Source organism: Geotrypetes seraphini, chromosome 1 (assembly GCF_902459505.1).
Source record: "Geotrypetes seraphini chromosome 1, aGeoSer1.1, whole genome shotgun sequence".
NCBI lineage: Eukaryota > Metazoa > Chordata > Amphibia > Gymnophiona > Dermophiidae > Geotrypetes > Geotrypetes seraphini.
Genome location: NC_047084.1, coordinates 447,023,060 through 447,047,681, shown reverse-complemented (window position 1 = coordinate 447,047,681; position 24,622 = coordinate 447,023,060). Strand labels below are relative to the sequence as shown.

At 42.9% G+C, this 24,622-nt stretch overlaps 1 protein-coding gene across 4 annotated transcripts in view; it reads right to left on the bottom strand.

Moving 5' to 3' along the window:
* The window catches only part of ADAMTSL1 (ADAMTS like 1), a 1,156,072-nt gene that overhangs the window by 591,768 nt on the left and 539,682 nt on the right, over positions 1-24,622 (bottom strand). Inside the window, exon 1 of one of the 4 annotated variants that reach the window (XM_033920618.1) lies at positions 6,864-7,031. The exons of the other annotated variants lie outside the window; for them this stretch is intronic. Coding sequence (XP_033776509.1) covers positions 6,864-6,923 — 60 coding nt within the window. The 5' untranslated portion in view covers positions 6,924-7,031. Of the gene's footprint in view, positions 1-6,863; positions 7,032-24,622 lie in introns of those variants that run through there. 4 annotated transcript variants of the gene reach the window in all.

Sequence of the window (24,622 nt, the reverse complement as noted above, 5' to 3'; positions counted from 1 at the left end):
CAAGCCTTCAGCCTTACACACACATTTCAAATAACTTTTCAACTCACCCCCCCCAGATTTTGATAATGAAACTCAAAAATCATTATATTACATTAGTGCTTTCTATTGGGCCACTACCTTTCGGTTCAGGTTAATTACAAAAAAATTGGTCTGGGCATACCCAGAGAAATTACAAGATAGATAGTTAGCAGAAGCATTAAGTTCTGGGGATATATTGAGAAGGTTAGATGGACCATTTGACAAATTTCTTCAATAACTTGGTTTTTAATTTTTTCCTGAAAGTTTTGTAGTCAGCATATTGGTGAAATGGTGGTCTAGTTTCGCTGCTTGGGTGGCTAATAGGCCCTCATACATTTTCTTGTGTTGTATGCCTTTGATTGGGGGGTGAGTAAAGTGTGCCTGCGTTCTCCTTGGTCTTGATGTGTTGTTCCTGGTTAGGCGGTTGTTTAGATAGTATCACCATTTAGGGCTATTAATAAGGTGCAGTAGAATTTGTAGTGTATATGTGCTTGTACAGGGAGCGAATGCAGTGGTAATGTGGTCATATTTTTTCAGTGAGTATATCAGTCTGAGGGCTTTATTTAAACTGCTTGTAGTTGTTTTATCATGTTGGCAGGATATTACAGTAGTCTAGGAGTCCCAAGACTAGGGACTGGACCAGGAGTCTGAATTGGTTTTTGTTGAAGTATTTTCGGATTTGTCTTAGGTTGACATGACAGCAAAGGCCTTCTGAACTGTTTTGCTGATTTGTAGCTGCACGGAGCAGCCTTTGTCTATCATTATTCCCAGCACTTTTAGGTTGGGTTGCATGTGGTATGTGATGGAGTTTATTTTTAGGTTTGTTATGGTTGAGGTTTTGGGGGTTTTTTTAGAAGAATTTAGTTTTGTCTTGGTTAAGCTTTAGTTTGTGGTCTATCATCCATTGTGCCACTGTTTCTAGTGTTATTTGTAGCATGTTTGTTGTGTTGGGAGTAGGTTGGTTGAAAGGAAAGAGGATGGTGATATAATCTGCGCAGCTGTATCAAGTTTGTCCATAGTGTGGCAATGTAGAGATTGAAGAGTGTTGGAGATAGAGGAAAGCCTTGGGGGAATTTGCAGGGTTTGGTCCAGGATTTTTTTCATTGTTTGTTTTGACTCTATATCTCCTGGAGTGAAGAAATCCTTTGAGTAAAGTGTAAACCCTACCTGTGATTCCTATTGCTTCCAGTGTTTATAGTAGGATGCTATGATCTACTAGGTCAGGGGTAGGCAATTCCGGTCCTCGAGAGCCGGAGCCAGGTCAGGTTTTCAGGATATCCACAATGAATATGTACGAGATGGATTTGCATGCACTGCCTCCTTAAGATGCAATTTATTGCATATTTTATGCATATTTATTGTGGATATCTTGAAAACCTGACCTGGCTCTTGAGGACCGGAATTGTCTACCCCTGTACTAGGTCAAATGCTTCAGCAAGATTGAGTTGTATGACTAGCATTTTTTGCCTTTGCTTAGTTGTTGTCTGGTTGTGTCTAGGAGAGAGCCTAGTAGTGTTTCTGTGCTGTAGTTGGCTCTGAAGCCTCATTGTGGAGGGGTGGAGTATGTTATGGTTTTCTAGGTAGTCGGTAAGAAGTTTTGCTACCACTCCTTCCATTAGCTTGACATATAGCTTTATTGATGTTATAGGTCTGCAGTTGGATGGCTGATCTCTTGCTCCTTTTGGGCCTTTCAAAACAGGGGTAATGATGATTTTGTTTAGATCTTGTGGGAACTGGCCCTCTGTAAGAATGCAGCAAATCCACTGCATGAGGTGGGTGCAGAATTTTGTGCTGGAGGATTTTAACAGGTATTTGGGGGGGGGGGGCCATGGATAAGTCTGCATGCTGCATGATTTATTTTTTTGTAGAGTCTGTTCAGGTCGGATCATTGTATGTCTGGGAAGTCTGACCAGGTTCTGTCTGCTGCATTGAGCTCTTTTTCTGTGTGTGTGGGTAGTGTGATCTAGTCAAGGTGGTTTGAGGTCCCGGTGAAGGTATTCCTGGCTGTTGAGATTTTGTTTCTATCAAAAATACACAAGTGGACATCATACTTTTAAATATCCATACCTATAACAAATAATAATAATAACTTTATTCTTATATACCGCCAACAATCTTGCGACTTCTAGGCGGTTTACAATAAAAGAAACTGTAAATACAATCAAAGGCAATATCCAAAAGTCATATACTAAGATAAATGGGCTATTTGAAAACTGTCCATCTTCTCGCTAGGTAAAATGATGTGCCAGTGGTTCTGTGAATGTATACAGCAGTCAGAACCATTTTATTTCACTTTGAATGAAACTGATTTTTTTCTGCCATCCTGAAACTGCTGCTCTAGGTAACCACCTACTCTTATCCAGTGATTAAACGGACCCTACTCCCTGGGAAAGCTAATGACTTCAAAACGCAGCTAAACCATATGCTAAGATCCACAGATGTGGTATGTACCGGTAGTTCATTTATCTGTGTCTGCGCCATTGTCTGTGAGGGGAATAGCCACTGTTCAAAACCCAGTGCCACAAAGCACAGCCTAAATGGTACATTTGTAACAACTGAGGGATGAACCAAAAGTGTAGGTATTTCTGAATGCTGAGTTACTTGTGAGAACTTATATCTTCTGCAGAGCAATCAAGTGGGATTTTCTTTTTTTGTCATGGAAAACTCATACAAAAGAAAAAAAGAAAGAAGGATCTTTCCACAGGCTAATATCCATGAAATGCAACATGCATGCATGGAATGTGCTCTGAAACCCTCTCTCTTCAAATGTTTAAGAAAATAGCTGAGTCTTGATTACGGTAAATAAAAAACAACAACAACTGAATACTTGGGTTTAGGTCTGTTGTACCTTATTCCTTCCCAACAATGGCAGGTACAGGGTCGGTGTAACAATTTTCCATCTAACAACATGCACCCCCTCTTTTACTAAGGTGTGCTAACCAATTAGCGCATGCTAATTGAATTAGCACGCCATAAACGCTAACGTGTCTATAAACTAACATGCATGCACTTGCATTTAGCACGTGCTAATCGATTAGCGTGCCTTAGTTAAAGAGGGCCGCAGTCTTACACATGTATTTACATATGTAAAATGAATTAATTTCAACAGTCAAATAGCATATAAAAACTTCATTGTTTTGTTTCAATATTTTATTTCTTACATAAATGCTATTTTCATCTTGCTGGCATCATGTCTGATATTTTATTCTTAAGCTGGTGTCTCTTCTCTATTTAACTACTTCTTTGGTTTGCCAGTAAAGACCAAAACTAGTCTCCCTTGCTCAGTCTTCCTAAAGATCCTTTCAGTTTGATATCTGGATTTAAATTATCCAGTATGCAAACGATCTCCTGACGCCTCACACTCACCACTTCACAGAAAATGTTCCTTGCACTGAGCAGCTGTTTAAGGAAACTGATTGCACAGCGTGTGCTCTTTGGCCAGGTGTGCAAGCAGAGTTTGGCAAATAAAGCCATATGATAGGGAACACCTTTTTTTTATTTTTTTGGCATGATCTGACATGAATAAGCTTGTAGCATATTTTTTCATCTTCCAGATAAAAAAACAAAAGTTATATGACTCTTTGTGGCAGTATACAGCATGGTTCTCAAGAGATAGTTGATCAGAGAGATATAAAATTAATATCTCCTTTTTTCCTAAGGCCAGGTTCAGTCACTCCTGGTTTACCTGCTATAAGAATGGACTTGTACTTTTACTTTCCCTGAAAAAAAAACCGGTCAGGCCCACAACCAAGTAAAACCTATCCTTAGAAACAGTCAGTCAGTGGGTATAACAATTCAGAGAGACAAGCAGTAGGTAGGTTCTTTAAAACCAATCGGGTTAAGAACTGGCTCCAGATTTCTGTAGGACAGACTGAACTTCTTGTGGGACTTTAGTCTTGCTTATAAAGTAGGATGCAACTGGGAAATCAAGACCACTAACATCACATTGGCATGAACTGAAAATCAAATTGCTTGTAATGCATTGCTTGGACAGCCGCAAATACATGCTGTGCATGCTGGAATGGGTAGCACAGTAATAAGCCTGTCAAGAAATATTTGTTCCACACTCATAATCATTCAGTGCAGATACCGTGCTTATGGAAAGTAAACATAATATAGTATTTCTTTCTTTGCAGCAAACTGGCTGGGAGCCAGCAAATGTATTTATTACAAAGAGTTTCTGCTGCCCCACAAATTGACTTAAGAACATAAAAAATAGCCATCCTGGGTCATACCAGTGGTCCATCTAGCCCAGTATCCAAGCCAGGCCACAAGTACCTGGCAAAACCCCAAATAGTAGCAACATTCCATGCTACCAATCCCAGGGCAAGCAGTGGCTTCCCCCGGGTCTGTCTCAATAGCAGACTATGAGCTAGGTGCACTAAAGTCAGCGATCATCTAACGATCGTTGCGAAACCAGTTTTGACTGGTTTAGCGATGATCGGATTTGCCGACCCAATGCACAAAATGGCTCGCCACGCGGTTTTGTGCACGATCACTCATTCTCCGATCCGGCCATGCAAATACGGTCATTAATATTGAAATGCCATGTAAACTAGCAGAGCGATTGATGCTCTAACATGGCTTCCCGATGCACAAAAAAAAAAAAAGTGATGGCTTTTAGTGATCAAAAAAAAGCGACTGGTCATAAGTCGCTTAACCTGTCCTACTGATACAAAATAATCTATCTATAACATGCCATACTTTTTTAAAATGGACACAGATAATATAGGCTCCTTTTACTAAGCTTCGATAGTGGTTTTAGTGCGCGCACTAAATGTTAACGCCAACATTGAGCTGGCATTAGTTCTAGCCGCGTAGCACGGGTTTAGTGCGCACTAAAACTCTGCGCGCGCTAAAAACGCTATCACAGCTTAGTAAAATGAGTCCTATGTGTCTGTTACACAAGCACAATATCTGCCCCATTTAAAAAAAAAGTGAACCAAGTCCCCCCCACCCCCCCTGAAGACAACTGCGGGTCCCAATACCCCTCCCCCCCGGACAGAGACAGGAAGGATGCCCTTCTGCCACTACGAAAAAAACCCCGTACCAGCCAAAATTGGAAGGATGGATGTCCACTCCCTCCTGCCATCGAATGCCCCCCCTGCGGTTGTCATCAGGGGGGTTGTGATGGCTGTGGTCGGGGGGTGGGGGGGCGGCATGACTTTTTTTTTTTAATGGGGACAGATATTGTGTGTGGGTAATATGCACCTCTGTATTAATTGAAAACAAAAAAGGTTTCCTGCCTTGAACAGGTGAGTGGCAGGAGGCTGCTTCGAAGCTTCCCCTGCTTCTCAGCTGTTCAGGTTTCCTCTGCTAGCTCTGTGTGAGAGTCACTCTTACAGTGATCCATGGGACGGGAGAGACGGGGATTACAGCAAACCTCCATGCAAGTCATTTGCATGCAAACTTGTTTGTGATTCAATCGCTCTTTTAGAATCGGCCAAAAAATCGAATCACAGCGGGCCCCTGCGGTATTACCTCCCCTTTTTAAAGCATCTAGCTCTATGAACTTTTCCTCCAGAAACTTGTCTAAACTTTTTTTAAAACCAGCTACATTAACCGCTCTTACTACATCCTCTGGCAATGTGTTCCAGAGTTTAACTATTCTCCGAATGAAAAAAATATTTCCTCCTATTGGTTTTAAAAGTATCTCCCTGCAACTTCATTAATGGAGTGTCCCCTAGTCTTTGTAATTTTTGATGGAGTAAAAAACTGATCAACTTGTACCCCGTTCTACACCACTCAGGATCTTGTAGACTTCAATCAGATCTCCCTTCGGCTGTCTCTTTTCCAAGAGTACAGCACCACAGAAGGACTTACCATATAGTTAAGGGGATGTGGCTTCACAGCCAAGTTTAGGGATCTACCATGAACTAAAGCAATTACATTTAATATACAAAATATATCTTTAGAGATGCACAGTGCATATCACAAAAATTTGAACTTTGGTACAAGGGACTTTGAATACTAGAATCAATTTACTGTAAGGGCAGAGCACAAGAACGAATTGCTGGCATGCTTTCACTACTGTATTCTATAGAGAGTGGATTAAGTGAACAGCATCCATTGTAAGGCGCTGAATAATTTACCTGCAAGCCAGGAAAATGTGTGAAGGGGGTTCTTAAATGAACATTTAAGACAAACGCTTAAGACCATGGTGGTGTCTGATTCCATACGAGTCCACCCAGTGCTTTAACTATGAAAATATGCCCTCTATACATTTAAAAATGTTGTCTCCGTAGAAAAATATATAATAAAACGCCATGGGGCATTTAGTACAGTTCAATTACAGTAAGGCAGAAAGAGAGCATCTTTTCATACAGATTGGGAAGAAAAATTCAGAGAACTTACTTGTGTTAATAAAATACAGACCAAGTTCTCCTACGTTTTAACATATACAAGTCACTTGAGACTTGTAAGCATAACGATTAGTTTCCAAAAGCTCTAGTACATGCAAGTTGGGTAACTTTTTAAATAATCTGCAGATGATTATAGTTCTTTCATGTGGTGGACAAGCTGCACAAACTTGTTAGCTGTTTGGCCAAGAAAAAAATAAAGGTGGTGGTGGGGGGGAAATGACACTGTTTCCAAGAACAGGAATGTGTCATAGGTTTTATACAAGCTGCAAATTCCATGCATTCAATACAGTATTTTTGAGGTCACACACATATCACCCCTACATATGCTCACATGTACCTGCAGTCTATTTCAAACACTACCGGCTTTTAAAAGCATGTGAGACATTAATTGCAAACACCAGCTCCCTTCTTTACCTGATCCTGACTCTGCAAAACAAAACTAGTCACTGACTTTTAAAAAAAAAAATGTAAAGAGATGTTTACCAGGAGCAGGAAAATCGCAAGCAGCAGGGGGCCGGCAGTTGCCCAACAGCAGCACTCCATGCTTTGATCCTTGCCGGAAACCGAATCGGACCCTGGATGAGCTGCTCAGTACCCCTCTCTGCCTGCTGTCACATCCAGTCCCCGGGCTAACCCTTCAGCTCTGCCGATCAGCTTCCATTAGCCCTGCTCACGCTTCCTGACCGAGGGGGGCGTGTGGGGGGCTGAATGGAATCCCTTTCAGCAGGCAGCCAGCCAATCAGCTTCCTCCTAATCAGACATGCGGAATAACAAAGCCAGAGGTCCGAGAAAGTGTGGAGAGTGCCTGGGAGGGGAAGGAGCGAGGTACGGGGGGGGGGGGGGGGGGAAGGCAGGAGGACAAAACTGAAGGCAGGCTCAGCAAGATCCAGGGCACTCTCACTTCTTTTTTATTTTTTCTATCCCCTTTTCTTGCTTGCTCACATCTGTTGAGTTTTTATCCACTCCCCCCCCTTTAAGAAGGAATTTTTTTAAAATTATTTTTGGTAACTACAGTAGCTTTCTTTGTGACTCCTGTACTCTTGAGGGGAATTTAAGTTCTGTATGTGATCCATGCCCCTCAAAAAGGGCAGAATTGGCAAAAGAAGAAAATCATTTTTTTAAATCTCTCTCTAAAGTAATGACTCTTTTTTTAAATTTTTTTTTAGGAGATACATCCAGGCAGCTCTTGGCTGAATCTAAGGCTTCTCGCTGTGTCCCTGCAATGACAGTTGTTAACCGGCTCCTTTGGCAGCATTTCCCCAGCCTGACCGAGCTCTCACCTTGTTCGGCTCGGAGAAAGACCACAGACAGCCTTAAGCCGTGCTGGACCAGCGGGGATCGGCCACTCGCCAGTTGGGGGTCGTAGAAAATTCTGTTTTTCGACAGCAAGAAGTACCAGCATATTTATTTGATGAAAGCTGCCGTGTCTCCTAACAAAAATAATTTCTTTTGGCAAAGTCAGAAAGATACAGTACAGTGGTCTCCAACTCAAACCCTTTGCAGGGCCACATTTTGGATTTGTAGGTACTTAGAGGGCCTCAGAAAAAATAGTTACTGTCTTATTAAAGAAATGACAATTTTGCCTGAGGTAAAACTCTTTATAGTTTATAAATCTTTCCTTTTGGCTAAGTCTTAATAAGAATATTGTCATTTATAGCTAAAGAGACATATGATCAAGAAACTGTTTTATTTTACTTTTGTGGTTATGATAAACATACTGAGGGCCTCAAAATAGTACCTGGCAGGCCGCGGGTTTGAGACTGCACTACCACTTTTTTTTTTTTTTTTTTAAACCAGGGAACAAGCAGGTTGTGTAGTTTACAGGCAGAATATACTGTACCTTTTATAAGTAAGCGTGGATCACTCATTGCTTAAGGATCTTCTCAGACGTCAGTTTAACGAATGCATTGTTCACGAAGCGATTGTTATTTTTCTGTAACTGGTGTAGTGCAACAACTGTGGCAATAGCTCTCCCAGGTTTGAAAAAAAAAAAGAGGATTCCCCCTTGAGGAATACTAAAGCTGAACACAATGGCGTTTTTATCTAAGCCGCCATCTAGTGCTGAATTATGCATGATGATCCATGAGAAGCTCTCTCCCTGCTCTTATCTGCAGTAGCATCCCCCTGCTATAAGATCAGCTCTGTTCTCCTCAAAACAAGCTTTCTGCCTCTGGAAGTTGCTCAACACATGCTTCGCCACCGATCTTGTTTTACTCCGAGACCAACTGACCTGCTTTAACTGGTGTTACAATGGGACGTTGCAATGGCGCAATTAAAAAGACCTATTTCAGCTTTTTCTCAGAGACTACTGAACATTTATTATGTGAGTCTGAAAACTCATCCTACACCAGATAGCACTTATAAGAGATAACCATACTCTATCCAGGGATCTCAAAGTCCCTCCTTGAGGGCCGCAATCCAGTCGGGTTTTCAGGATTTCCCCAATGAATATGCATTGAAAGCAGTGCATGCACGTAGATCTCATGCATATTCATTGGGGAAATCCTGAAAACCCGACTGGATTGCGGCCCTCAAGGAGGGACTTTGAGACCTGTGCTCTATACAGAGCAGCCTGGCATCTCTCTGCCATTCTCTCTACCTGTTGGGGGTATACTGATTACTGCTCCCCGAACTATGGCCCAGATTACAAAAGTCAGTGATCGTCGCTAAACCTGTTTTCGCTGCTAATCGACCCGATTCACAAATGGCCCACCGCGTGTTTTCCCCTTCGATCGCCCATTTTCCGATCCAGCCATGCAAATTAGTAAAACCTCATGCAAAATAGTCAAGCGATTGATTCACTTACATTTGCTTGGCTATTTTGTATAGGGTTTTACGATCCTAAAACCCGATTGCTGTATACCTGCCGACAATCGTGTGCCCCACCCTCCCCTAACAATTGCGGCGATCCACCCGAACCCCAAAAAAGATGGCAGGAGGGATGCCCACTCCCTCCAGCCATGAAAGCCATTCCTCCTCCACCCTGAAGAAAAAGGCAGGAGGGATGCTCACTCCCTCCTGCCCTTGAAGGTGCCTGCCTGCCCCCCCCAAAAAAAAATAAAACAGCAGGAGGGATGCCCTCCTGCCTGCAAATACCCCCCCCCAAAAAAAAAATATGGCAGGAGGGATGTCCACTCCCTCCTGCCATTGGGCCCCGATCCCCCGTTGGCCCCCTGCCCCTTTAAGTCAGGAGCAGGAGGTGTGCCCAGTCAAACCCTCCTGCTCCTCTGGCCTGCTTTTGCGCAATGCAGGCCTTAGGCCCCAACCCGGTGCATCATGTGATGCACGGGGAGGGGCCTAAGGCCCTAATTGGCTCAAGCGTAGGAGTCATCAAGGGGATTGGGAGAGAAAATAATAAGTTTCACCACCATCACCTTCCCCCTTTGCTACACCAGTGTTCCAGGCCCTTCTCCACTACAGCACAACTGGGATTAAATATATTCTTCAGTTTAGAGACACATCCTCTCAGAGGCTCCAGGCATTTACAGATCCTGTTATACAACAGAATACAATTACCAAAACATAATCCCATATTTTAAAGCAGTTATCTGGAGAGTGGTGACCAAAACCTGTATATGTGCTATCAGGGTTTTATCCACTGGCTGTTCAGCAACTCTATGCAGACAGTGCTGCTTAAAATTCTTAAGAGTGCCCTGATAGCTGGAGTGGAGCAAAGGTGGAATGTAGGCATTCCACCTAACTCTATTAATAGACATCAACATGGCAGGTAAAATTAGGCTAGCAAAAAGGTCGAACTTACACTGAATAACTATCCAAATAGCAGCTGAAAATCACCACTATGGGGATTATTCTGTCACTGGGCACCTCTAATTAGGCATCCAGAAGGTATGCAGTAAGAGTAGTGGCCTGCCAAATTTTGGTGTCAAAACCTTTTTATGCAGTCTCGGTTTTGCCTGAAAGGTTATTTTGGCATCCATGTTTTTAGTTTTGGCCAAAAATGACCACGTGTTGTTGTTAGAAACTGAAAATATGTGCTTTGTCCCATTTGCTCCCTCCCTCCTCTTCCAAACAAGAGTTGTCCCTTCTTCTAGACCCTCCCTACCCCCCACACCCATAGGCCCCTCTGGGTCTATTTTACAATCCCTGGTGATCAAGGATTGGAGTGGGGCAGGAGCAATCCCCAGTTACTCCCACTCATTCTGATTCTGCTCTCAAAATGGCTGCCACCACTAGGACATTGCTTCTGATCTGATTACACCACTAGCAGTGTTCCCGCTAAGCTGCGCTGGCCTGCGCTCGCGCACAAAATATTACATCGCAGCGCACAAGTTTCTCTTCACAGCGCACACACGCGTCGCAAAGGTAAGGGGAGGTAAGGTAAGGGGACGCATTGGGGGGATTGCACTTCCCCACAATTGCCATGCTTCGGTTCCTCTTCTTCCTTCCTTCCTCCCCCCCCGCGGGACCCTGCGGCACCATCAACTCTTACTCCCTCTAATGTCGGCCCTGCAGCTCCAGACTTCCTCGCACCTTCTCCCCTCCCCCTTTGGATCGCTATTATTTTAAATGTTATAGCCGCGGAGCTGTATCCATCAGTGGAGATGTCTAACCTCGGCCTGCCCCGGAACTCTTACTGCAACAGTGACTTCCTGTTCCTGCCTAGACGGGCGGCTGCTGCAGTAAGAGTTCCGGGGCAGGCCGAGGTTAGACATCTCCACTGATGGATACAGCTCCGCGGCTATAACAGCTCCTGCAGCTCTGCACTTCCCCACAATTGCCATGCTTCGGTTCCTCTTCTTCCTTCCTTCCTCCCCCCCCCCCCCTGCGGGACCCTGCGGCACCATCAACTCTTATTCCCTCTAATGTCGGCCCTGCAGCTCCAGACTTCCTCGCACCTTCTCCCCTCCCCCTTTGGATCGCTATTATTTTAAATGTTATAGCCGCGGAGCTGTATCCATCAGTGGAGATGTCTAACCTCGGCCTGCCCCGGAACTCTTACTGCAGCAGCCGCCCGTCTAGGCAGGAACAGGAAGTCACTGTTGCAGTAAGAGTTCCGGGGCAGGCCGAGGTTAGACATCTCCACTGATGGATACAGCTCCGCGGCTATAACATTTAAAATAATAGCGATCCAAAGGGGGAGGGGAGAAGGTGCGAGGAAGTCTGGAGCTGCAGGGCCGACATTAGAGGGAGTAAGAGTTGATGGTGCCGCAGGGTCCCGCGGGGGGGGGGGGGGAGGAAGGAAGGAAGAAGAGGAACCGAAGCATGGCAATTGTGGGGAAGTGCAGAGCTGCAGGGAAGAGTGTTGCGGTACCCAGCTGGAGGGAGAAGGAAGATGAGGGAGGGAATTAAAGGAGATGCCAGGGCTTGGAGCGTAGGAGGAAGGTATGCCAGTCTAAGGGAAAAGGAAGGGGGAGATGTGAGAGCATGGAGGGGGAGCGAAAGATGGAAGAAAAGGAAAGGAGAGAGATGCCAGAGAATCAGGGAAGGGGAGATACCAGACTATGAGGAGAGGTGTGGGAGAGGGAAGGCGAGGAGAGAGATGCCAGACCAATGGGGTGAAAGGAGAGATGGAAGGGGGAGGCATACAGTTTCTGGAAGGGGCATAGAAGGAGAGAAGATGCCATATAGGGGAAGAGAGACGGCAGACAGTGGATGGAAGGAAGAGAGTTACAAGAAGATGAGGAAAGGAGAAACCACAGAAGACAAAGGTAGAAAAAAATTTCTATTTATTTATTGCTTTAGGAGACATGTGTCACTGTTTCTGTGAAGCATTGTATGCAGAGTCCAGCTTCTTGCTGGTTCAATTTAACCTTTGTCTATGTATTTTTATTTTATCCCCCCTTTTACAAAACTGTGAAGCGTTTTTAGCACCAGCCTTGGTGGTAGCAGCTCTGATGCTCAGAATTTTATGAGCATCAGAGCTGTTACCTCCGTAGCTAAAATCCACACTACAGTTTTGTAAAAGAGGGAGGGGTTAGTTTGTGATTACATATTCCTTACTAGGCGAAGGTGTTTTCTGTGTTCTGTGTGTTTTCTGTTAGGATTGACGGTGTAGGATTGATGTAATGTAATGTAATGTAATTTATTTCTTATATACCGCTACATCCGTTAGGTTCTAAGCGGTTTGAAGAAAATATACATTAAGATTATAAATGAGAAGTAAGAAGGTACTTAAAAATTCCCTTACTGTCCCGAAGGCTCACAATCTAACTAAAGTACCTGGAAATTAATAAAGAAGAGAAAATAAAGATGGTTGAAAAAAGAAAAATTCTATGTGAATTTATAGGATGGAAATTAAACTGACAGTGAAGAACTGTATGAAAAATACATATGGAATGCAGTTAGAGAGGGTAGGTTACAATCTATTTATGGTATTTGTTTAATTGGACGGTGTTAAGGTGGGTAATTTGGGGGAAGGTTATCTGAAGGTAGGTGAATCTTCTGGAGGTAAAAGATTAAGGGGTTAAGATATTTGGATGAATTTTTTGAAAAGCAGGGTTTTGATTTCTTTTCTGAATGTTTTGAAGTTGTCTGATATTGTCATAAGATTGGAGATGGAATGGTTGATTTTTGCTGCTTGTGTTGCCAGAAGGTTGTCAAACATTTTCTTGCGATGTGTGCCTTTGAGTGGGGGGAAGGCGAAAGGATTCGAGGTTCTTCTGTGTCTTGAGGTGGAGATTTGGTTTAAGCGGTTGTTTAGATAGGAGGGGGAAGAGCCGTGTAATGCTTTGAATATCAGGCAGTAGAATTTGAATTGGATTCGTGCTTGTATGGGTAGCCAGTGAGAGTTTAAGATTGATCTGTGCTGGTCTGGCTTGTTTAGTTTTACAATGGGTGTATTGATGTACTGCTCACTGCAATATGTAAGATGCTGCCTTTTCCTAGGTACTCATGTGTGACGTGTGGTTTGTTACTAAAAATCATGTTTTTCTTACAGATGGGGGGGGGTGCCAAAAAATGATGGGCCCCGGATGTTACATATGCTAGGTACGCCACTGTATGTAAAGATACCAGAAAGCTGGTGTAGCAAAAACTTCTAAGTTTTGAGTATTTAACCCTCCCACAATCTCACGGGCACTCGTTTCAAGTTTATTGAGATTTTGATTTAAACGCAATATCAAATATTTTCAATGCGTATAACAAAAATAAATTTGGGGAAATAAATAAAACCATTTGAACCAGTGTTCCCGCTAAGCTGCGCTGGCGCACAAAATATTACATCGCAGCGCACACGTTTCTCGTCACAGCGCACAATCGGAAGAGGCGTACGGCAGATGGCAGGGCGGCGAGAGGAGAATCGGGCGAGTTGGCTCATAACTTGCTGGCGCCCGATATTTTTGGCTCACGGTGAAAAAAGTTTGCTCACAACACCCGCCCGCTTAGAGAGAACACTGACCACTAGACTACTCCAGCTGATGTTTATAAACCAATGCAGACTGAATTATTTCAACACTGACCCACATAAATATAGTCTTGGGGGAGAACTGTGATTGAATTGCAAGTAATAAAGTTATGATCTTGCTCAATAGAGTATATGGTAAACAGAGTGGTCCAAATAAATGCTTTTGATAGAAAATTTTAGCAGAAATTTCAGTCTGTAAATTTGGGATGATCAGCTCCTCAGGATTTAACTTCTCTGTGGAGATATGGCATTAGCTGTCACTCCAAATGTGGTACAAAGTCAGCCACTGTAAAAGTATGGTGGCTTTTAGTTTCAGTTTTCATTAGCTGTGGTCTATGTGTGTGGTGACTATTTTGCTTGGAGGTAATTCTTTCATTATTCAAATTATATTCTGGCATGGATACAGTGGGTTTAGCAGAAGGATCCAGAATGTAACCTTTGACAACTCCCAGTGGACCTCACTCATTCACATTCACACAATCAAACTTGAGTTTTCAGTTTTAGTTTTGACTGAGACTGGGAGATTAATTTTGGCTGTAGTTTTGGTTTCAGCCCAAAGCTTTTTAGACAGTTTTGCAGCCGTTTTGATTTTGGCCAAACCGGAACAAAGCCATTTTGGTTGGCCTCTAGGTAAGAGCCTATTCTATAAAGAAAAGTGGGTATCTACTGTCCTTTACAGAGTACAGTAGTAGCATAATAGGGTATTTATGTGCCTAACATTTAGAACTACTACTGTGAGAGCCTAGGTGCAGCGGGTATATAACTTAAAGTATTCTGCCCAGTGGCACCACCTGCCCAGCCCATTCATTCTTGGCTAACGTGACCATTTATTTTTTTCATCAAAACGGGACATCTATTAATATTCAGTCCCGCCCCAACCCCGCCCTAGCCACACTCCCAATCCTGCCCTAGCCCCGCCCCAGCTCCGCCCCCAATTTCTTCCATTCATTTTTCATGTGCACATAATATCTTATTAATTCATAATGGTAACCATAAAATTTTTTAAAAACCACAAAGCATACTATACGCAGAGAAAATGTTAATTATCACTTATATTTGTGGGGTTTTCAAAGATGTCAAGGCAGATGACTTTAAATTATGCAATGTCACCTCAGTAACTATAGAAAAATAGACAAATATAGTACAGATATAAATTCTCAAAACAGACACATTTTGATAACTAAATTGAAAATAAAATCATTTTTCCTACCTTTGCTGTCTGGTGATTTCATGAGTCTCTTGTTGCGTTTCCTCCTGAGTGTGTATCCTTTCTTTCATGTCTTTCTTTCTGCACTCAGGCCCAATAGTTGTCCCTTTCTATTCCCTCCCTCCTTCCTTCCTATGTCCTCAGTGCCTTCAGTGCCTCCTTCCTATGTCCTTAGTGCCTCTTCCTATATCCTTAGTGCCCTCCGTGCTTCCTTCCTATGTCCCCCTCACTGCCTTCCAACCTTTGTCTCCACCCCCTCCTCTATGCTCTGGCATCTCTCTTCTACTTTCCTTCCTTCCCACTCCACCCCATGGTCTGGCATCTCTATCTCCTTCACATCTCTCTCCTCTCTTTCCATCTCCCATTTCCACTACATTATCTAGCATCTCTTCTTCCTTTCTCTCCTTCCTTACTCCTGGTCTGGCATCTGTCTCCTCCCTTCATATACCCTTACATATTTCCCCCCTCCATGGTCTAGTAGCTCCTTTCCTTTCCCTCTCTCCCATGGTCTTGGGATCTCTTTCTTCTCCTCTCCCTTCCCTGGTCTTTCTTCTCCCCTCTCTCTCCCCAATTGGGTGCAGCAACAACACTTCCCTTCCACTATCCCCTCCCCAAATGGGTGCAGCCGCAGCTTTTCTCTTCCCCCCTTGGGTGCAGAAGCTTTTCTTTCCCCCCTCCCCCCTTGGGTGCAGCAGCAGCAGCTTTTCTATTCCCCCCTCCCCTCCCTTGAGTGCAGCAGCAGCAGCTTTTCTCTTCCCCTCTCCCCCCTTTGGGTGCAGCAGCAGCACTTCTCTTTTACCCTATCCCCTCCCCAATTGGGTGCAGTAGCAGCTTTTCTCTTCCCCTCTCCCCCCTTGGTTGCCGCAGCTTTTCTATTCCCCCCTCCTCCCTTGGATGCAGCAGCATCATTTCTCTTCTCATCCTTCCCAACGGCAGTCGCAAGCTTCCCTCCATCGCTGACCTATTTTCTAAAGGTCAGCGACGGAGGGAAGCTTACAACTTGCCTCGGGCCTTCCTCGTTGCCGGGTCCTGCCTTCAGGGAAACAGAAAGTAGGCAGGAGTCGGACCCTGCAGCGAGGAAGGCCCGAGGCAAGTTGTAAGCTTCCCTCCGTGTCTCCCTTAGCTTCCCTCCGTCGCTGCCTGTAGTGAACTCCTGCTCTGAGGCTCTAACGTGTGCGTGCCGGCTTCCCTTCTTTTCTCTTCCCCCCCGGGACGTAACTTCCGGTTTTGGACGGAAGAGAAGGGAAGCCAGCATGCACACGTTAGAGCCCCAGAGTGTGGGTTCAATTTGAATGGTGGAGTCAGCCCGGGAAGAAACATCAGCGGCAGCAAGCAGGTGCAGAGAACACTGCGGAGGTTTGGCGCTAGACTGACTGTCCCCTTGTCCCCGCACACAGCTTCGGGAAGCTGTCCCTGAAAACGGGACATTTCGGCATCCCGAAGCAGTGGCTCGGGACAACGGGACGGTTGGTCCAATAATGGGACTGTCACGTTGAAAACAGGACGTATGGTCACCTTATTCTTGGCTCAGACCTATCCAGGGAAAGCACAACACTGCCCTCTCTCCTTCTCTGAACTCTATGGCCTTCTGGCATCTGCCCTCCTATCTCCGAATCCCCATCTCTCCCTGGTATTCTAACAGGGAGCACCAACAACAATTCATTTTTGCTGCCAGCACCAACCTTCTTTCTGCTGTGTGCCGCCCTCATTGATGTCACTTCCTGTTTCCTGTCTAGCGGAACATGGCAAAGAGAAGCTTGGGGCTAGCACCAGCAGAAGAAATGAATCACTGCTATGTGAATGCAGGCATTCATACATGTCAGCATTAAATTTTACTACCTGCAGATGTAAATAACTGCACTAATGTGTAAATGCTGGTTTTCTGAAAACTGCACATCCGAGAGAGACTAATTAATAACTTCAAAAGCTTTTATTGTCGGAGGTGGTTTTGAATAGTAAAGAGGTAAGCACACTTTCCCTCCTCAATCACATATATTGTGACTCAGCAAGCCAGTCCCAGCTGTGCAAGCTGGAGAAGATGAGGACTGGCATTGTGCAGGAAACCTCGAAAACCCCAAGTTTCCCAAATAAAGGTAGAAAGTAAAATAAAATGTTGTTTTTGGTTTTTTTACTTTACAGCTGCATGGAACAGTTACTGGGGAAACCGGCAGTCAGAATGTACAGGTGCTGCAGGGGAGGGAAAGAGGAAGCACTTTCAAGTGTGTTCTCGCTATTTGTGCATCCAGTATTTGTGATTTTGCATACTTCCAGGTAAGCAAATTGTGACTGCTATTTGCCATTTGTGCCACTATGTTCACATATTTGCAGACTTGCACATTGCAAAATTGGCCTTCTTTGCTTTCACCCCCACGAGAATTTGCGGGAGCCAGTAAGGAAGCCGCTCAGCAGCGAGAAGCATCGCCAAATCGTGCTAATGCTCTGCCACTGAGATGGACCAAGTAGATCCATGCAGCCGGTTAGCAGCGGGGCAGGAGTTCAGAAAGCTTGCTCCTGCCCGCTGCACCTCCACCAACGATCGGCAGAAGACCCACTGCACCTCCACCAGATCGGCAAAGGTAGGAAGATAGGGCATGGAGGAGGAGGGGGGCAAAGCCTGGCCACGGCAGCCTTAAAAAATTCTGGGTGGGGGCACTGACCCGAATATAAACCAGGACCCCCATTTTTGGGCCAACTTTTTGGCCCCAAAATCCAGGTTTATATTTGAGTATATACGGTAAATGCAGAAGAGGAAATTTCTATTGTAAAATAAGGAATATGAAGTGGTGCTGAAAAGCTCTCAGCCCAACTAAGAAAGGAATGATGTAGAGCCATGAAACTTACAAGTTATTCCACATATTCACCCCCTACATTTGCCACATTGTGTCTGAAGTTTCTGTAACCCTTACAAAAATACTCTGACTGCTCCAACTTTGTTGGCTGGGCTGAGAACTTTTCAGCATCCCCTTGTACACCCATACTTCATAGATCTACCCAAACCACATACCCTTCAAATCTCTGACTAACAAACCTGGTCAACATGCTTGTGCAACAGCATTTAACCCAATGCAATATCGGTAATTACACTGACACCATACCGAAAGCTCAAGGTCTAGACTTAGCTAGGATCGAGAGCTTCAGACCCATAGTTGGAATACTCTGGTCAGCAAAACTGTTGGAATTCTGCATTAGCTTACAGCTCTCCAACTTCATTAACCAGTGGGATGGATTGCACAGAACTGAAAAACTACTGCTGGAACTAACCTCAACAGCCAAATACTACCTGAATAAGGGTAAACAGTCAATCATGATGCAATTCAACACTGTGAACCACTCACTCTTACTCCGGAGATTGGATGAACTAGGTACACAAGGAACAGTTCTCAGCTGGTTCTCACAGTTCTTGAAAAACAGGAACTATGAGGTGTGGAACAGTGGCCAAAGATCCCAGTGTTGAATACCCCTCCCTGTGGGATCCCACAAGGTTCCCCGCTCTCTCCCTCCCTATTCAACATCAACCTAAGTGCAGTGGGCAACAATCTCCCCTTCCCTCAGTCACACATTTTCTCCTAGGCAGTCAACATTTTCAGGTTTCAGGTTTATTTAAAATTTTATATACCGCCTTATCAAAATTCAAAGCGAAATTATATAGTATATATAAAAAAAACAAGTAATTATAAAAATATATATTAAAACCAAATTTCATTAAAATAATATTAACATACTGATACATTGACAAACAATGACATACTGGTACAAAAGGTGACCGGGCAGAAATACAAAATTGAAATAGGAAAGGCTGGGAAGAGGATAAAAACAAGAGGAAAGGGAAAAGCAGGCAAGTAATCTCAAATACAAGGCAAATGGAAGAGAACAAGTTTCCATCACCTTCCTTAAAAGGACTATGAAATCTCATATGCATCTTTCAAAAGAAAGGTCTTTAAGCTACTTTTAAATTTATCAAGGGATATAATTTCTCTTATATGGTTTGGTACGGAATTCCAGATAGTAGGGGCTGTAACTGAAAAAAATGCTAGTACGCATAGTGTTAATATATCTAAGTGAAGGGATAGCTAATAGGTTTTGATTTGAAGAACGTAAAGTACGATGAGTAGTGTGAGGGATTAATAGCCTGTTAATGACTTCTGGTTGACTGGTTATTTTTGTCTTAAAGGCTAGTAACATTATTTTATAAATAATACGGCACTCAATGGGGAGCCAGTGTGCCTTGATCAGAAGGGGTGTAACATGATCGTATTTACGTGCTTTTGAACTAATTTTTATAGCAGTGTTTTGGATAATTTGAAGGTGTTTTTTCTTTCTTTGTAATTCCTTTATACAATGAATTACTATAGTCCAAGCATGAAATGACTAGAGAGTGAATGAGAATATTTAATGATGATGGATCTAGTAATGTGGAAAGAGATCTCATTCGGAGACGGTGAAAACAATTTCTAACTATTGAGCTTATTTGTTCATGAAATGTGAATTTTCTAGGATTACACTAAGAAGCTTAATGGAAGTGACCGGCTGAATAGAAACAGATTTTAGACTTATGGGACAGGATAGAGTAAGGCCTCCCTTAACCAGAAAGATCATAACTTTAGTTTTACTAATGTTGAGAGCTAGCATATTTGAGCTTGGCCAGTCACTGATTTGTTCCAATTTCTGATTAACGGCTAAGATGTTGGTAGGATCTTCAAGATTGACAGGGTGAACAAGTTGGATATCATCCGCGTAAGCAAAAATTGAGAACCCAATGGATTGTCCTAATGTAATAAGAGGTGCAAGGAAAATATTGAACAACATAGGAGAAAGAATGGAACCTTGAGAGATTCCAAAATTATTAGAGAAAGTGTTAGAAGAGGTACCATTAAATAGAACTTTTGAAGAGCGATCTTTAAGGTATGATGTAAACCAATCTAAAACTTGATCAGTGATCCCTATATCCTGAAGCCTGTGAATTAACAATTGATGGTCTATAGCAGTGGTTCCCAAACCTGTCCTGGGGGACCCCCAGCCAGTTAGGTTTTCAAGATATCCCTAATGAATATGCATGAGAGAGATTTGCATATACAGGTATGCAAATCTCTCTCATGCATATTCATTAGGGTTATCTTGAAAACCTGACTGGCTGGGGGTCCCCCAGGACAGGTTTGGGAACCACTGGTCTATAGTATCGAAGGCTGACGATAAATCCAGTGAAATAAGTAGTACTGATTTATGATGATCCAGGTGGTAAATAACATTGGTGGTCAACCAAATCAAAGACAGTTCTGTTGAATGATGTTTACGGAAACCTGTCTGATTAGGGTGAAGGACGTTAGTTTGTTCAATAAAGTTGGAAAGTTGGATGGAAACAATCTTTTCTGTAAGTTTGGCTAGAAAAGAGATATTATTAGAAATAGGGCGATAGCTGGAAGTCTCAGCTGCACTGACTTTGTTGTCTTTAATTGTAGGTAAAACAGTAGTTTCTTTCCATTGTTTAGGTACGGTACTAGTAGTGAAATTAGTTTGAATGAAATTGGAAAGTAACGCTTCATAATATTAGGGGGGAAAACTTCAGCACAAGAACCTTTAGTATTCAGTGTTAATGGTTTGTTATATCTCCATTAGTGACAGAATCCTAAACTTAAAACATTTTGAGCACAATGTGTTGGATAATGTGAAGTTTAGGGAAGATGAGGTTACAGTGTTTAAATGAACTGGAGAGTGAAGAGAAGATCTAATATTTGAAATTTTCCCTAATAATAATCTGCCAAAGATTGAGCTAATGGCAGTTGAGAAACATCAGGTTTATCGTATTTTTTTAGGTCACGGCACGGACGATCATGAAAAGTATTGCTGTGTTTTTTTGCCATAGATATTTTTTTACCCTGTGCTGCCAAAGACTCCCTGGAAGACACTTTGCACCTCATTAAAGCTGCTGTTGAAAGCCTGAATACCTGGGCCCATAGCAACTTCCTTAAAATCAACAAACAAAAGACCAAGGTACTCTGGTTCAGCGACTACAGTCAGCTGCCTTGCAAGGAACTAGTGGTACCTACAGGTGAGACGCTTGAGATAATGAATTCTGCAGAGGAGCTAGGAGTTACACTAGATTCATCTCATCATTCAAATGCCATATCACTTATCTGGCAAATAAATTTTTCTTCAGATTGAGATAACTAAAATCAATCAGATCGACCCTGTCTCAAAGCAGCTTTAGGAAGGTGGCGCAAGCCATCTTACTGCCCCATCTAGACTACTGCAACTCGTATACTACAGAACAAGGGAGAAAGAACTAAAATGCCTGAAGGTGCTCCAAAACACAGTGACAAGGCTGATCTTCCAATCATACCGCTTCAAGAGGGCTAGCCCACTGCTACTCAAGCTACATCGGCTGCCGGTGAAAAAAAGAATCTACTATAAGTTAGTAATTTTGATTCACAAATCCATCTTTGGAGAAAACTCTGGCCGACTAGTGACCAGCATTCTGGTCTCACACACCTTCCTTAACTCAAGGACCATATAGCACTTTAACAAGGAGTGCGGAGGAAGAGGATGTTCGACTCCACCTATGAATTCCTGGGACCACATATCTGGAACAGTCTACCTGTCTATTTGCGACAACTACATACATATTGCCAGTTCAGGAAAACACTAAAAACATAGATCTCTTTCCCCAGTAGACTCAACTTCTTCCCACCTTTTCATCTCACAGACAGCCTTCTCCTAACTAATCTGACAATACTAATCTTGTTTCTCAATATCATCTTACCACAAATGTAACCCTTCTTGCTGTAAGCCACAATGATTCCTTGTTGAAATTGTATTGTAATGTAAATCTGTGCAAACTACAGGTAAACCACATGCAAGTAGCAGTCTTTGTGAAATACTATTTTTGTGCATATACCCATCTCCACATTCAAACCAGCTATAGTGTACATGATGCAAACCCCATCTAAAATCATCTCATATCAGTAGAAATACTTTTGATACTATTTCCGATTGAAGATTTTGAAAAATATTTTTTGAATGTGTCTTTTGCTAGCCTCCTTTCTCCTCTCCTCATCCGTCCAAGTTTTTAATCCCTTTCTTACCTTTCTTTTTAGTTGGAATTCCATCTGTTAAAACTGTGCTTCTCTCTTTGGCCATTTCTTTTCATTTCGTTTTGTCTTTGTAGCGATATTGGTTCTACGCTTTTTACAAACCTCCCCGGTGGTATGCTGAACCATGGCCATGATGGCTTTTAATTATTAATTGCCAATTGTGGATGCTCTATATTAATTGTCCATCTATTAGTCCATCTTTTCTAATGTTGATATATTAAAGTTCTGCTTTCAGTGTTTTAATGATTATCCCTTTATCATAATGATTAGAGCTTCTATTCCTAGAGGTTTATTTCCAGCTTATTATGATTTTCTGAGGGTACAAAAATCATTGCTTTAGTACTTATTCAAACTTGTACTTTTGCATTGCTTGTTAACTTATAAAAGGCACAGAAAACAGAGTGAAGGACATGAGACAAGTCAGGGGAGAGATGTGAGAGAACTATGGGATTTAGTGCTATCTACAGTAGTGTTTATCCACTAAAACATCTATTTTAATTTTTTTGCATAGGGATGGAGGATGGGTGCTTTTTTGGTGTTCATCACCTAAAAACTAGAACCAGAAGTCCTTCATATGATTGATTGATTATTTATTTACCAGTTCAATTGTGGCTTCCCCCTTGGTTTTGGGATTATCTTTCTGCAGAAGGGCTGACTCTAGTTTAAGCTTTTGATCTTAAAAATGACAGACAAATCCCCTGCTTAGGATCCTCTCAAAGTCTTCATACACTAAGTACCTATCAGCGATGGATAAACAGTGTTTTCACGGAATTGAAAGCTACACATTTTCCTGTTTTATTCAGTAGTTCATAGGGAAAAGCACAAAATAAGGCTGATGTACTAACCAATGATAACTATCAGGGAATTCAGAAATCTACATTTTCAGATACAAAATTAATGAGCAGCTGCAAAGTGAGATCACACAACAGTTTATTCATTTTGCCTTCTGAAAACATTTTTATGTGCCACTTTTTACAACAAACTAGGAGCTCCTTTTACTGCGCTGCGCTGTTATTTCTGAGTGGGTTTTCCACATGCCGAGGCCACTTTTAGTGTGGCTATAAAATTGCCACATCTTCTACGTTTGGAATTACAAGGGGCTGCTGAAAAGTTCTCAGCCCAACCAACAAAGTTGGGGCAGTCTCCACTGAGGGCTATACACTAGTGCTCAAGTTTTCTTTATTTTTGATATACCGTTTAAAATAGAATATAAAATTTTTTTTAACATTTAAAATAAAAGCATGGCTAAGCTAAAAGGAGGGAAGCACTTATGCATATACATACATAAGAACATAAGAATTGTCGCTGCTGGGTCAGGCCAGTGGTCCATCGTGCCCAGCAGTCCACTCACGCGGCGGCCCTCTGATCAAAGACCAGCGCCCTAACTGAGACTAGCCCTACCTGCATACGTTCTGGTTTCAGCAGGAACTTGTCTAACTTTGTCTTGAATCCCTGGAGGGTGTTTTCCCCTATAACAGCCTCCGGAAGAGCGTTCCGGATTTCTACCACTCTCTGGGTGAAGAAGAACTTCCTTACGTTCGTATGAAATCTATCCCCTTTCAATTTTAGAGAGTGACCTCTCATTCTCCCTACCTTGGAGAGGGTGAACAATCTGTCTTTATCTACTAAGTCTGTTCCCTTCAGTATTTTGAATGTTTCGATCATGTCCCCTCTGTTTGAGGGAGAAGAGGCCCAGTTTCTCTAATCTCTCACTCTACAGCAACTCCTCCAGCCCTTAACCATTTTAGTCGCTCTTCTCTGGACCCTTTCAAGTAGTACTGTGTTCTTCTTCAAGTACGGCAACCAGTGCTGGACACAGTATTCCAGGTGAGGGCGTACCATGGCCTGGTACAGCGGCATGATAACCTTCTCCAATCTGTTTGCGATCCCCTTCTTTATCATTCCTAGCATTCTGTTTGCCTTTTTCGCCTCCGCCACACATTGCGTGGATGGCTTCATCGACTTGTCAATCATAACTTCCAAGTCTCTATCCTGGGAGGTCTCTCCAAGTACCGCCCTGGACATCCTGTATTCGTGCATGAGATTTTTGTTACCTACATGCATCACTTTACACTTATCCACGTTGAACCTCATCTGCCATGTTGATGCCCATTCCTTGAGCATGATTATGTCACGTTGCAGATCTTCGCAATCCCCCTGTGTCTTCACTACTCTGAATAACTTTATATTGTCTGCAAAGTTAATCACCTCACTCGTCGTACCAATGTCCAGATCATTTATAAAGATGTTGATGAGCACGGGTCTAAGCACCAAGCCCTGCGGCACCCCACTGGTGACGCTCTTCCAGTCTGAGTATTGTCCATTTACCCCCATGCTCTGTTTCCTATGCCCCAGCCAGTTTTTAATCCACGTGATAAGGAAGGGAAACAAGGGGAGAGGAAAGTTATTAAATACATTGAAATGGAAAATAAAAAATAATGGGAGGCAAAAAGGGGAGAGAAGGACAATTGGTAAGGGGGGGGTCACTTCAAAAGAAGCATTTTTGTTGTCAAAGAGGTTTTACAAAAGAGGAACAGTAGTTGTCGAAATCAGGGTTTACAAGGTATAGGCGTCTTTAAAAAAT